Below are 13,770 nucleotides of genomic sequence, written 5' to 3'. Positions count from 1 at the left end.
TGAGAGTACCTGTTTAGTGAGGGGTGTATATACAGCTGAGAGCACCTGTTTAGTGAGGGGAGTATATGCATCTGAGAGTACCTGTTTAGTGAGGGGTGTATATGCATCTGAGACCACCTGTTTAGTGGGGGTGTATATGCAGCTGAAAGCACCTGTTTAGTGAGGGGTCTACACACAGCTGAGAGCACCTGTTTAGTGAGGGGTGTATATGCATCTGAGAGCACCTGTTTAGTGAGGGGTGTATATGCAGCTGAGAGTACCTGTTTAGTGAGGGGTCTACACACAGCTGAGAGCACCTGTTTAGTGAGGGGTCTACACACAGCTGAGAGTACCTGTTTAGTGAGGGGTCTACACACAGCTGAGAGTACCTGTTTAGTGAGGGGTGTATATGCATCTGAGAGTACCTGTTTAGTGAGGGGTATACATACAGCTGAGAGTACCTGTTTAGTGAGGGGTCTACACACAGCTGAGAGTACCTGTTTAGTGAGGGGTGTATATGCATCTGAGAGTACCTGTTTAGTGAGGGGTATACATACAGCTGAGAGCATATGTTTGTGTACACACAGCTGAGGGGTGCACCTGTTCATTGATACACAGAACATATTCACTGATATCTATACCTGAACGTTACTGCTGCTCAGCATGAAGCTCGCTCATACAATGCTGAATATGTTGGTAAAGCATCACGTCCGATGTATAGTGCAACCCGATCCCAATCAATCGCTAATATTGCACAAATATCGATTTGTGTTTAGTTTAAACATATTTTATTCAACTTATTAAACCTCTCTCCAAGATATTTACAATAACTAATTACATCACAAGCAATTATTAGAAACGGAGACAGAGTAAGACTGAAATATAACAGAGGGAAATGTTATAATACAAAAGGTGTATAGAGAGAAGACTACTGGAATAGTTTGGATTTGTATATATATTGATGTAATTTTTTTATGTAATTTCATTTTTATGATTTATCAGATCTGCAATGCCGTTTAAAAAACAGATAATGTAATAACAGAATTACTACCACATACATCTTGAATAGCTTTAAGCATGATCTTTCTATGTTGATTGTATAAAGAACATTCTAAGAAACAGTGATGAGCATTTTTCTCATGGGTTTCCACATGCGCAGGATGGATCAGTGATTAGCCCTGCGCTGTACAGATCGTAACTTAATCTACTAGCTTCATGACGTAGTTGAGTATGTAATATGTTAAATGTTCTAATACCGTGAGAAAGGTACAGTGGAGCTGAGTTATATGATGTTATTATGCTCGATTTAACTTTGATAGTGAAGTGCAATTTCTTACATCTATAGATAAATTGTTCCATAATCTTATAGTCGATGGGAAGAACGACTCATAAGAATTTTTTATTCTTGTTCTTGGCAAGCAGATATTGCCTGAATTTCTTAGATTATATTGACTTCTGGAGCCGACGCACTGAGGAATTATTTCTTTTAGGTAGATTGTACTTTTGTTGTTTTGAATATTATAGAACAAAGCCAATTTTCTCATTCTCCTACGCTCTGATAGTGCTTCCAAGCCTGTTTCAAAATATAGTGAATTAAAAGAAGAATATTTGGGAAGTCTTGTAATAATTATTGCAGCTTCCATCTGGAGCCTTTCCAATTTTAAACTTAATTCTTTTCCGCAGCCATCCCAGACTTCGCATGCGTACTCAAAGTGAGGTCTTATAAAAACTGTGTAAATCTTTAGAAGTGTATTTCTATTAAGAATATATTTAAGTTTTCTCATTGAGTAAATCATTTAGAGGTTTTGGAAACAATATTAGATACATGGGAGGACCATTTGCCGTTCGGTGAAAGTATTATCCCCAAATGTTTATGATCTTCTACCGTTTTAACAATCTTATCGTCAAATAATAAGTTAATCGAGCAAATATCATCTTTAAGAGCGAAAAGAACTGATTCTGTCTTATTTTGGTTGTATGATATAAACCACTTGTTTGCCCAGTCGCTTAACCTTCTGAGATTTACGTTTAATAAGGTTTCTATTCTGCTAAGATTTCCAAAAGCCTTGCCTAATGATGTGTCATCTGCAAATAGTCGCGTTATGCAATCTAAGTCATCACCAATATCATTTACATAAACAATGAATAAAAACGGACCCAACACTAATCCCTGTGGGACGCCAGTTTGGAGTAACCTTGGTTTAGACAGGGCTCCATTGACCTAGACCTTTTGATAGCAATTACATATGTAATTACATAACCACTCTAACACTCTACCTTTAATACCATACATTTCCAATTTATGTATAAGCCCTCCGTGCCAAACACGATCAAAAGCCTTCGAAACATCACAGAGCTTGGCATATTCGATAATATATTTCAATTAATTGATGGACAGGTGAACTCCCAGCTTGAAAACCAGCTTGGTATTTGTACAATAACTTGTTCTCGTTGAAATAGTTAGATATATGCTTAAATACAACTTTCTCAAACAGTTTATCGACACCACTTATAAGAGATATCGGTCTGTGGTTTGATGCTTTAGTTTTGTCACCTTTCTTGAATACAGGCATTACATGTGCTGATTTTCAATCTGATGGATACACACCTTTTCGTAATGACAATTCAAAAAGCAAACATAATGGCGCACTTATTGAATGAACAGATTCTTTTAAAAGCTTATGACTTATTCTGTCGGGACCCGCAGCTTTATTCAGTGGCAAACAGTTAATTATATCTGTAATTTCCTGTTTAGTCACTGTTATAAATTCTAAAGTGGATTTTGTACGTCTATCAAATACGTGTCTAGTAAACACATTTTTGGGGTGACATTTATGTCTAACGAAATATAAGTTCCTCTATGATCACTAACTTTCTTATCAAATTCAACAACACCGCTGGATATGTCCTCACTTACTATCACCAGGGAGGCTATATAAGGTTGTAGAGTATCCCTGCTATCACAGGGTCTATTAGCGTAGCACTGGTTCTAGTCACTCTGGTAGGTTCCTGAATAACATTGTATAGATTTTTCCTTTCCATAAGGTCCACACTATTTAATTGTTTACTTGACAACAAATTTTCGTTTATATCTTCAACGATCGTTATCTTACTGGATGCTTATAGGGCTGTTTCTACACTTTGATCTAAACGTTTCCAGAATGTATAGTTATACTCAGGTCTGCATACAACACATAATATTAAAGGTTTTTGTGGAAGAAATAGCTTGATCCAAATCGTTTCGTCATGAATATTTTCTAAATCTACCATACTTTTAAAGGCAAGTTGTTTACTTACATATATCATGACCCCTGCCCCAAAAGCATTTCTATCTTTTCTGACCGGTTCGTGAAAATTATCCCAGTGCTGTTTACAGTCTCATCCAGGTATGTTTCGGTAAAACAGACAATGTGATAGTCAGAGAGAACTTCACTCAAATAATTTAACTTGTTGCGCACACTTCGTGTATTTAAGTGAAATATATCAAGTGCTTGTTCAGAGTCATGATTCAGTGGGCCTGGATTGGACTCCACGTCCCCTGCAAGCAGTAGCACCAATAGGAGGACCACAGCTATGTTGGCATTATGTAACTGACATTGTAGAAAGCAAAGAAATGTATACACACAGCACGTATTGCTTCAGTTTTGAACAAGCTGAATGACTTTCCAAATTCGTTACAAATGAACCATGAAAAAGACATTGCATAACACATTAACAGGAGTGGATTTCTTAAGTGATTACAAGAGCTACATGAAATAATACAATTGAAACTTCCTGTCGCCACACGGTATTGTATTAGAACATTACCCATATGGCAAATTTGTAGTAAAAGTATCCATGTGACACACATGATAGGAAGATTGGATATAAACAGAGTAATTACATTTATCTTTACGCGATTCATCACTTCTATATTTTAAACGGCAATCTGACTTCAGGTAAGAGGTAGGGTATAGCAGAAGTGTTTTGTGGACAGGATATAACATTGGAGGTAATATGGATAAACCAATAACAAGGAGCAAGAAGACAAAAGAAGTGAGTATATATACAAGAGGAATATAAACAGATAACGACAACATCATTGGGATTAAAACATCTCCCGTTGTTTGGACAATATATACTTTGTTATGAATTGAGATATACTCATGATAGTATCAGTATAAACAGCTTATCTGGGAAACTGAATATTACAAACGTTTGTACTTATCCAGGCCAGTTTCACATGTGATCATTTTGTGTATCGGTTTGCTGTGTATTCGTCCAGAACATGGAAGTCAGAGTGGGAAGAAGATGTTCTAAACTGATGACATCATATCGTATGTCAACGTTGGTCGTCGTGGAGCAGAGACCACACGCGGTCAGCAGATGGTCATGATGCAACCATCACGTGGGTCGTCGTGGAGCAGAGACCACACGCGGTCAGCAGATGGTCAGTATGCAACCATCACGTGGGTCGTCGTGGAGCAGAGACCACACGCGGTCAACAGATGGTCATGATGCAACCATCACGTGGGTCGACGTGGAGCAGAGACCACACGCGGTCAACAGATGGTCATGATACAACCATCACGTTGGTCGTCGTGGAGCAGAGACCACACGCGGTCAACAGATGGTCATGATGCAACCATCACGTTGGTCGTCGTGGAGCAGAGACCACACGCGGTCAACAGATGGTCATGATGCAACCATCACGTGGGTCGTCGTGGAGCAGAGACCACACGCGGTCAACAGATGGTCAGTATGCAACCATCACGTGGGTCGTCGTGGAGCAGAGACCACACGCGGTCAACAGATGGTCATGATGCAACCATCACGTGGGTCGTCGTGGAGCAGAGACCACACGCGGTCAACAGATGGTCATGATGCAACCATCACGTGGGTCGACGTGGAGCAGAGACCACACGCGGTCAACAGATGGTCAGTATGCAACCATCACGTGGGTCGACGTGGAGCAGAGACCACACGCGGTCAACAGATGGTCATGATGCAACCATCACGTGGGTCGACTCTTCCAGGCCAACCTGATATCGGGTTTTGGACAATCGCTTTGTTGCCTAGCAGCAGGGCAGGTATTCTGGAGTACAGAGAAGGACAGCGATTACTGAACTCCCACAGTTTGTTACAGTAACCATTATCCTCCAACTCTGTGTTACAGTAACCATTATGCTCCAACCCTGTGTTACAGTAACCATGGTCCTCCCACCGTTTGTTACAGTAACCATTGTCCCAACACCCTTTGTTACAGGAACCATTGTCCCCCACCGTGTGTTACAGTAACCATTGTCCCCCACCGTGTGTTACAGTAACCATTGTCACACAATCCTGTGTTACAGTTACCATTGTTCTCCCACCCTGTGTTACAGTAGCCATTGTCACACTATCCTGTGTTAAAGTAACCATTGTACTCCCACCGTTTGTTGGAGTACCCATTGTCCCCCAACCGTGTGTTACAGTAGCCATTGTCACACCACCCTGTGTTACAGTCACCATTGTTTTCCCTCCCTGTCTTTCAGTAGCCATAGTCCTCCCACTCTGTGTTACAGTAACCATTGTCCTCCCACCCTGTGTTACAGTAACCATTATGCTCCCACCCTGTGTTACAGTAACCATTGTCCTCCCACCGTTTGTTACAGTAACCACTGTCCTCCCACCGTTTGTTACAGTAACCATTATCCTCAGACCGTGTGTTACGGTTACTATTGTCACACCACGGTGCGTTGAAGTAACCATTGTTAGCACCGTCTCGGCGCAGACTGGATAAGTCGACGAAGTCGTTCTGCTGAATTCTTCCCCGCTCTTCCTGCAATGCGATGGCCAGCTGTGGAGGCGTCTGAGGCGTGGTTTGACGTTGCCGTGTACGTCGATCGAATTCATCCAATAGGTGTTCTACCGGGTTTAGATCTGGTGATCGGGAAAGCCATAGTAAGACATTGACGTTAGAATTGGCAAGGTAGCGGACCGTGACGTGTGCTGCATGTGATATAGTGTCATGCTGGAACAGCTCCCTCGATTGGTCCATGATCGGAAGCATGTGACGTGCAAGAACTTTGTTGATGTACTGATTTGCTGTCAAATTCCTCCAAATCACCACTAAATCAGATGTTTGTTTTCTGTATATAGTACCCCACACCATGACACTGTCTCCACCCAATCTGTCAACCTGTTGAATAGAATTAGGGGCAAAACGTTCATTTCTCCGACGGTAAACATCCTCTCTTCCATCTCGCCAGTGAAGAAGAAATCGGGATGCGTTGTTCAGTCTCCACGGCTGTGGCAAGACGATGACGCAAGTGAGCAACCTGGATGTAGCGGTCCTGGGTTTGCGTGGTAACTCTTGGACGGCCGATTCTCAGGCGATCTTGGGCGGACTTGGTCTGCAGGAAACGTTCCCAAAGGCGAGATATGGTGTGCTGTTGAACTTTGAAAGATCGGGCAACTGCACACTACGATTCCTCAGCTTCAAGGCGGCCCATGGCGAGGTTTCGATTGGCGGCACTCAGTCGTGGCATGATGATTTCATCTTTTTCAGGCAAAAACGAATGACAAAATTAGACAACGTTTGCCTTTTTATAGATACCGCATGCTTTCCCGCTTACATGCACGTGCAGTTTGCATTGCGTGCTTTCTTGGGGACGTTTTGGCGAATATATTTCAAACGCTTCTAAAACAATGTAAAAAGTTAAAATTGCCTCGTTTGAGGCTGTTTACAATCACACAAAGATGGCGTTTTGGAAACGAAATAGTATATTTATATTGTTTTGCCGCAGCTAAATGCGTCCAATATTCTCAAAATCACCTTTGTCTTTCTTTGTTTGAAGAGTGTGCTTAGCTGATGCTGTAACAGCAATGGAGGGTACCGTGTACTCTGGTTAACGTCATGATTTTGTCAACTACATTACAACGGAATTGTTTCCAGGGTCGAAGTCTGTGGGCGCACCAGAACCACTTTCAGTCGCCCGTTAGGTTTGTATGTTTCACTGATACAAAGAGACCACCACTCCCCAGTGCCCCTGTCGTCGACGGGGCTTTAACTCACAAGCCTTCCTTTCACCAGGTACAATTTACTGTAATGAGCAGGTATCAGCGGACTATAAACAGCACCAGTGTTACACTACCCACGCGGTAATGGAGAGACCATCCAACACACGCACTGCGCGGGACACGTGGCCTGCAGCTGAGAAACAAAACTTGAAATGATTTCTGATTATTCTATTTCTGAATATCCGTTATCTCTGACGTTTTTATTCTGCTGAAAGAGGCTCGATTAAACGTGTTGGTACTGCGAGGACAGGATTTCTGGTCCTTAAATGTACTGGTGAAGGTGAACTTCAGTTATGTGGGCTATCTGTGAAAGATTTATCGACCCCTAAAAATTATTCCCATGAAGCTGAAATTAAACTACATGGTACACTGTGCAAACGGAATAAGAACTGTAATGCACCTGTATGTATTACAACTCTACTTGGAGGGTAGGGGACGGGGAGGTGGGGGGTGAGAGCTTGTTGTTCAACAGGTACTCAACAAAGATTTGGGCGGAGATTCAAGGAAACGGAAGATGGAATTCGCCAAAATATTTAACTAAGTTTTAACTCAGGCTAACTGGTGATTTAGCAGTCAATGAATACGTAATGACTAAGGATTCAACATGAATGTAGAAGGGACTGATGTGTCTGGCTGGCAATAGCCAAGGAGCTGGAAACTATGACATTGTGCATTTTACAGAGCCACGTAGCGGGATGCTACCAACGGTCTCCACGCCTTGACTCAAAATGCACAAAGACAGAAACGAATAACTGCATTACCCGGGGGTACTGACTGCGTGCGGGGTGTCTGCTCTGTCCTCAGTGACATTGTCAACACATTTACAGATATTGTCAACACATTTACAGATATTGTCAACACATTTACAGATACTGTCAACACATTTACAGATATTGTCGTAAGGCCACTGCACAGGAAAAGATAGAAAGGAGAAAAGCCCGGTGCTCTTACAAGCGTCCACACGCACACACGTATATTTAGACATTGCAAAGCAAAGTATATAATTAATTATTATTCTACAGTTTTTATCAGTTGGAATAGATTGTTTAAATAGTTGGAAATTCCGAAGCTATGGAAACCTGCTGATCAACTCACAGGCTCAGTTTGCAAAGTTTTAAACAGCCGTGAGTCGGTCTATAGTTGGACCGAGTGTTGATCACAGAACCAACAAAGACTGTATGCAACCTGTATCAACACAGACTGTATGTAACCTGTATCAACACAGACTGTATGTAATCTGAATGTAACACAGACTGTATGTAACCTGTATGTAACACAGACTGTATGTAACCTGTATCAACACAGACTGTATGCAACCGGTATGTAACACAGACTGTATGCAACCTGTATGTAACACAGACTGTATGCAACCTGTATGTAACACAGACTGTATGCAACCTGTATGTAACACAGACTGTATGCAACCTGTATGTAACACAGACTGTATGCAACCTGTATGTAACACAGACTGTATGTAACCTGTATGTAACACAGACTGTATGTAATATGTATCAACGAAGACTGTATGTAACCTGTATCAACATAGACGGTATGTAATATGTATGCAACACAGACTGTATGTAACCTGTATGTAACTCAGACTGTATGTAATATGTATCAACACAGACTGTATGTAATCTGAATGTAACACAGACTGTATGTAACCTGTATGTAACACAGACTGTATGTAACCTGTATGTAACAAAGACTGTATGTAATCTGTATCAACACAGACCGTATGTAATCTGTACCAACATAGACGGTATGTAACCTGTATGTAACACAGACTGTGAATAATCTGTATCAACACAGACTGTATGTAATCTGTATTAACTCAGACTGTATGTAACCTGTATGTAACAGACTGTATGTAACCTGTATCAACACAGACTGTAAGTAACCTGTATCTAACACAGACTGTATATAATCTGTATCAACGAAGACTGTAAGTAACCTGTATCAACATAGACTGTATGTAATCTGTATGTAACACAGACTGTATGTAACCTGTATGTAACACAGACTGTATGTAATCTGTATCAACACAGACTGTATGTAATCTGAATGTAACACAGACTGTATGTAATCTGTATCAACACAGACTTTGTATGTAACACAGACTGTATGTAACCTGTATGTAACACAGACTGTATGTAATCTGTATCAACACAGACTGTATGTAGTCTGTACCAACATAGACGGTATGTAACCTGTATGTAACACAGACTGTGAGTAATCTGTATCAACACACACTGTATGTAATCTGTATCAACACAGACTGTATGTAACCTGTATGATACACAGACTGTATGTAATCAGTATCAACACAGACTGTATGTAAACTGTATGTAACCTGTATCAACACAGACTGTATGCAACCTGTATCAACACAGACTGTATGTAACCTGTATGTAACACAGACTGTATGTAACCTGTATGTAACACAGACTGTATGTAACCTGTATCAACACAGACTGTATGTAACCTGTATCTAACACAGACTGTATGTAACCTGTATCAACACAGACTGTATGCAACCTGTATCAACACAGACTGTATGTAACCTGTATGTAACCTGTATCAACACAGACTGTAGACTGTATGTAACCTGTATCAACACAGACTGTATGTAACCTGTATCAACACAGACTGTATGTAACCTGTATCAACACAGACTGTATGCAACCTGTATCAACACAGACTGTATGTAACCTGTATCAACACAGACTGTATGTAACCTGTATCAACACAGACTGTATGTAACCTGTATCAACACAGACTGTATGTAACCTGTATCAACACAGACTGTATGTAACCTGTAAGTAACCTGTATCAACACAGACTGTATGTGTATTCACTGTAGTAACCTGTATCAACACAGACTGTATGTAACCTGTATCAACACAGACTGTATGTAACCTGTATCAACACAGACTGTATGTATGTATCAACACAGACTGTATGTAACCTGTATCAACACAGACTGTATGTAACCTGTATCAACACAGACTGTATGTAACCTGTATGTAACACAGACTGTATGTAACCTGTATCAACACAGACTGTATGTAACCTGTATCAACACAGACTGTATGTAACCTGTATCAACACAGACTGTATGTAACCTGTATCAACACAGACTGTATGTAACACTGTATGTAACACAGACTGTATGTAACCTGTATCAACACAGACTGTATGCAACCTGTATCAACACAGTACCTGTATCAACACAGACTGTATGTAACCTGTATCAACACAGACTGTATGTAACCTGTATCAACACAGACTGTATGCAACCTGTATCAACGAAGACTGTATGTAACCTGTATCAACACAGACTGTATGTAACCTGTATCAACACAGACTGTAAGTAACCTGTATCAACACAGACTGTATGTAACCTGTATCAACACAGACTGTATGTAACCTGTATGTAACCTGTATCAACACAGACTGTAAAGTGTATCAACCTGTATCAACACTGTAGACTGTATGTGTAACCTGTATCAACACAGACTGTATGTATCACCTGTATCCTGTATCAACACAGACTGTATGTAACCTGTATCAACACAGACTGTATGTAACCTGTATCAACACAGACTGTATGTAACCTGTATCAACACAGACTGTATGTAACCTGTATCAACACAGACTGTAAGTAACCTGTATCAACACAGACTGTAAGTAACCTGTATCAACACAGACTGTATGTAACCTGTATCAACACAGACTGTATGTAACCTGTATCAACACAGACTGTATGTAACCTGTATCAACACAGACTGTATGTAACCTGTATCAACACAGACTGTATGTAACCCTGTATCAACACAGACTGTATGCAACCTGTATCAACACAGACTGTAACCTGTAACCTGTATGTAACCTGTATCAACACAGACTGTAAAGACAGACTGTATGTAACCTGTATCAACACAGACTGTATGTAACCTGTATCAACACAGACTGTATGTAACCTGTATCAACACAGACTGTATGTAACCTGTATCAACACAGACTGTATGTAACCTGTATCAACACAGACTGTATGTAACCTGTATCAACACAGACTGTATGTAACCTGTATCAACACAGACTGTATGTAACCTGTATCAACACAGACTGTATGTAACCTGTATCAACACAGACTGTATGTAAGTAACCTGTATCAACAGACCTGTATCAAACACAACACAGACTGTATGTAACCTGTATCAACACAGACTGTATGTAACCTGTATCAACAACACAGACTGTATGTAACCTGTATGTATCAACACAGACTGTATGTAAACACTATCATCACAGACTGTATGTAACCTGTATAAACACAGACTGTTTGTATCCTGTATCAACAGAGACTGTATGTAACCTGTATCAACACAGACTGTATGCAACCTGTATCAATACGGACTGTATGTAACGTGTATGTAACACAGACTGTATGTAATGTGTATTAACACAGACTGTATGTAATCTGAATCAACATAGACTGTATGGAAACTGTATCTAACACTGACTGTATGTAATCTCTATCAACACAGACTGTCTGTAACCTGTATCAACATAGACTGTATGTAACCTGTTTGTTACACAGACTGCATATAACCTGTATCAACACAGACTGTATGCAACCTGTATCAACACAGACTGTATGTAACCTGTATGTAACACAGACTGTATGTAACCTGTATCAACACAGACTGTATGTAACCTGTATCAACACAGACTGTATGTAACCTGTATCAACACAGACTGTATGCAACCTGTATCAACACAGACTGTATGTATCCTGTATGTAACACAGACTGTATGTAAACACTATGATCACAGACTGTATGTAACCTGTATCAACACAGACTGTATGCAACCTGTATCAACACAGTCTGTAAGTAACCTGTATCAACACAGTCGGTATGCAACCTGTATCAACACAGACAGTATGTAACCTGTATGTAACACAGACTGTATGTAAACACTATCATCACAGACTGTATGTAACCTGTATCAACACAGACTGTATGTAACCTGTATCAACACAGACTGTACGTAACCTGTATGTAACACAGACTGTATGGAACTGTATCATCACAGACTGTATACAACCTGTATCAACACAGACTGTATGTGTATATGCCTTTGAAATAGTGTCACACACTGCGATCGTATGTCGTATGTCGTGCAATCCCGTGTAGGGTTGATTTGTTTGTAAGAGTTTACGAGGATTGTGGCGGTTGTTTGGATTGTGAGGGTTTAAGAGGATTGCGGGGGGTTGTTTGGGTTGTGAGGGTTTACGAGGATTGTGGCGGTTGTTTGGGTTGTGAGGGTTTACGAGGGTTGTGGTGGTTACGGAGACTAAACGAAGACGAAATATCAGCTACTTACCCTGCCCCTCAAATCCTGTGAACTCTGACGTCATAAACTGTCTGCAAAGAGTAGATTTCCCAACACCTGTTCCACCAAGGGTGATAACTTTATAATATCCGCCAGGGTTACCACCTTGTGTTTCCTGTCCCCTGCCCCCACTGGGAGCCCTGCTCCTGTTCCCGTCTCCAACGGCCCCCGTGGACATCAAACTGTGGGTGCTCTTCTTCTTGAAGGAGTCCCCCCGGTTGATCACCCCTTTAGAAGTAGTTTTAAACGATCGAACTCGTGTTAACTTGTTCCCTTTCCCGGGACTCTGGTCCCCCGCCTCCCGGTCCGGCACCTCCAGAAGGGTCGGCTTGACCAGGGGCATGCTGTTCCTCCGGACCGGCGCTGGCTGGACCTCCAGGTCTTTACTGGGTGGTCTTTGTTTGGTTCGGAACGAACAGGATCTTGAATGTGGAGCGGATCCTGCTCCCAGGTGACTGCCTCTGTGGCCAGGGGCTGGGGTGGAGTCCCTGGAGTGAAGGCTGGCGGAGCTATTGCCACTAGACGCCATGCTGGGCCTGCGAGTCTTTTGAGAATTATACTCCTCCTCCATGGCGTCCTGTGTCATATCGGGCGTTAAATACTCCCTCTCTTCAATGTTTATCTCGGGGACAATCCTATCCAGCGTTGCGATCAACTGGTTTCCCCCTCAGTATCAATGTATAACACGAAGGTTTGGTTAACACAAAAAAGTGAAACGTGAAAACAGGAAAAATCACAGGATGAACAGACTCGCGGGACAGTTGGCTTTCCTTGCTTCTGATAATGTATTATATGACGTATTCAAATTCAAATTTCACAAGTAGGATTATAGTTGATCACAGGATACATATACACAGGTATACAAAGGCCCAACACACAGCAGCTAATCGCAACACACGCCCGCTCTGTTGATGGTTAGGGGTATCACGCAGGTACTCCGCAGTTCCGGCACTACCACTACCAACTATACACAGCGCCAGTGGAAGCCGCTGCGAACACATCAATATCCGCCGTACAACAAGAATCCCAGACCGTCTGTTCACTTCCACTGAGGCTGTTCTATATACATCCAGGCTGTGGTCACGTGGCCCTGTTAGTCATGGTGCTGAGATAAAGGTGCCAGGGTGATTTACAGGCTACCTGCAGGGAGAGCGGTATAACGCTTCCCGTCACTACTGGCAACCGCGTGTTGCCTCCCGCCAGCGGGATGTCCGGGACGCTCACAAATCAGTGTTATCAATGCTTTGTTTTCTTGTACCAGGATACCCGAGAGGTTGTTTTCTTACAACAAATACTAGGTTTCTATGTTTCATCACACCATGTGAGTGAACGAGTGAGTGAGTGAGTGAG

At 41.7% G+C, this 13,770-nt stretch overlaps 1 protein-coding gene across 1 annotated transcript in view; it reads right to left on the bottom strand.

The window, feature by feature from the left end:
* The window catches only part of LOC124264806 (GTP-binding protein RAD-like), a 62,501-nt gene extending 49,059 nt beyond the window's left edge, over positions 1-13,442 (bottom strand). The window contains exon 1 of the mRNA XM_046699596.1: positions 12,412-13,442. Within this exon, the coding sequence (XP_046555552.1) occupies positions 12,412-13,006 (595 nt within the window). The 5' untranslated portion in view covers positions 13,007-13,442. The remainder of the gene's footprint in view (positions 1-12,411) is intronic.
* Positions 13,443-13,770: the final 328 nt, after the last annotated feature.

Source organism: Haliotis rubra, unplaced genomic scaffold, assembly GCF_003918875.1.
Source record: "Haliotis rubra isolate DU_JTF1 unplaced genomic scaffold, ASM391887v1 Scf944, whole genome shotgun sequence".
NCBI lineage: Eukaryota > Metazoa > Mollusca > Gastropoda > Lepetellida > Haliotidae > Haliotis > Haliotis rubra.
Note: the sequence above shows the minus strand (reverse complement) of the source record. Positions and strands in the feature narration are given on the sequence as shown.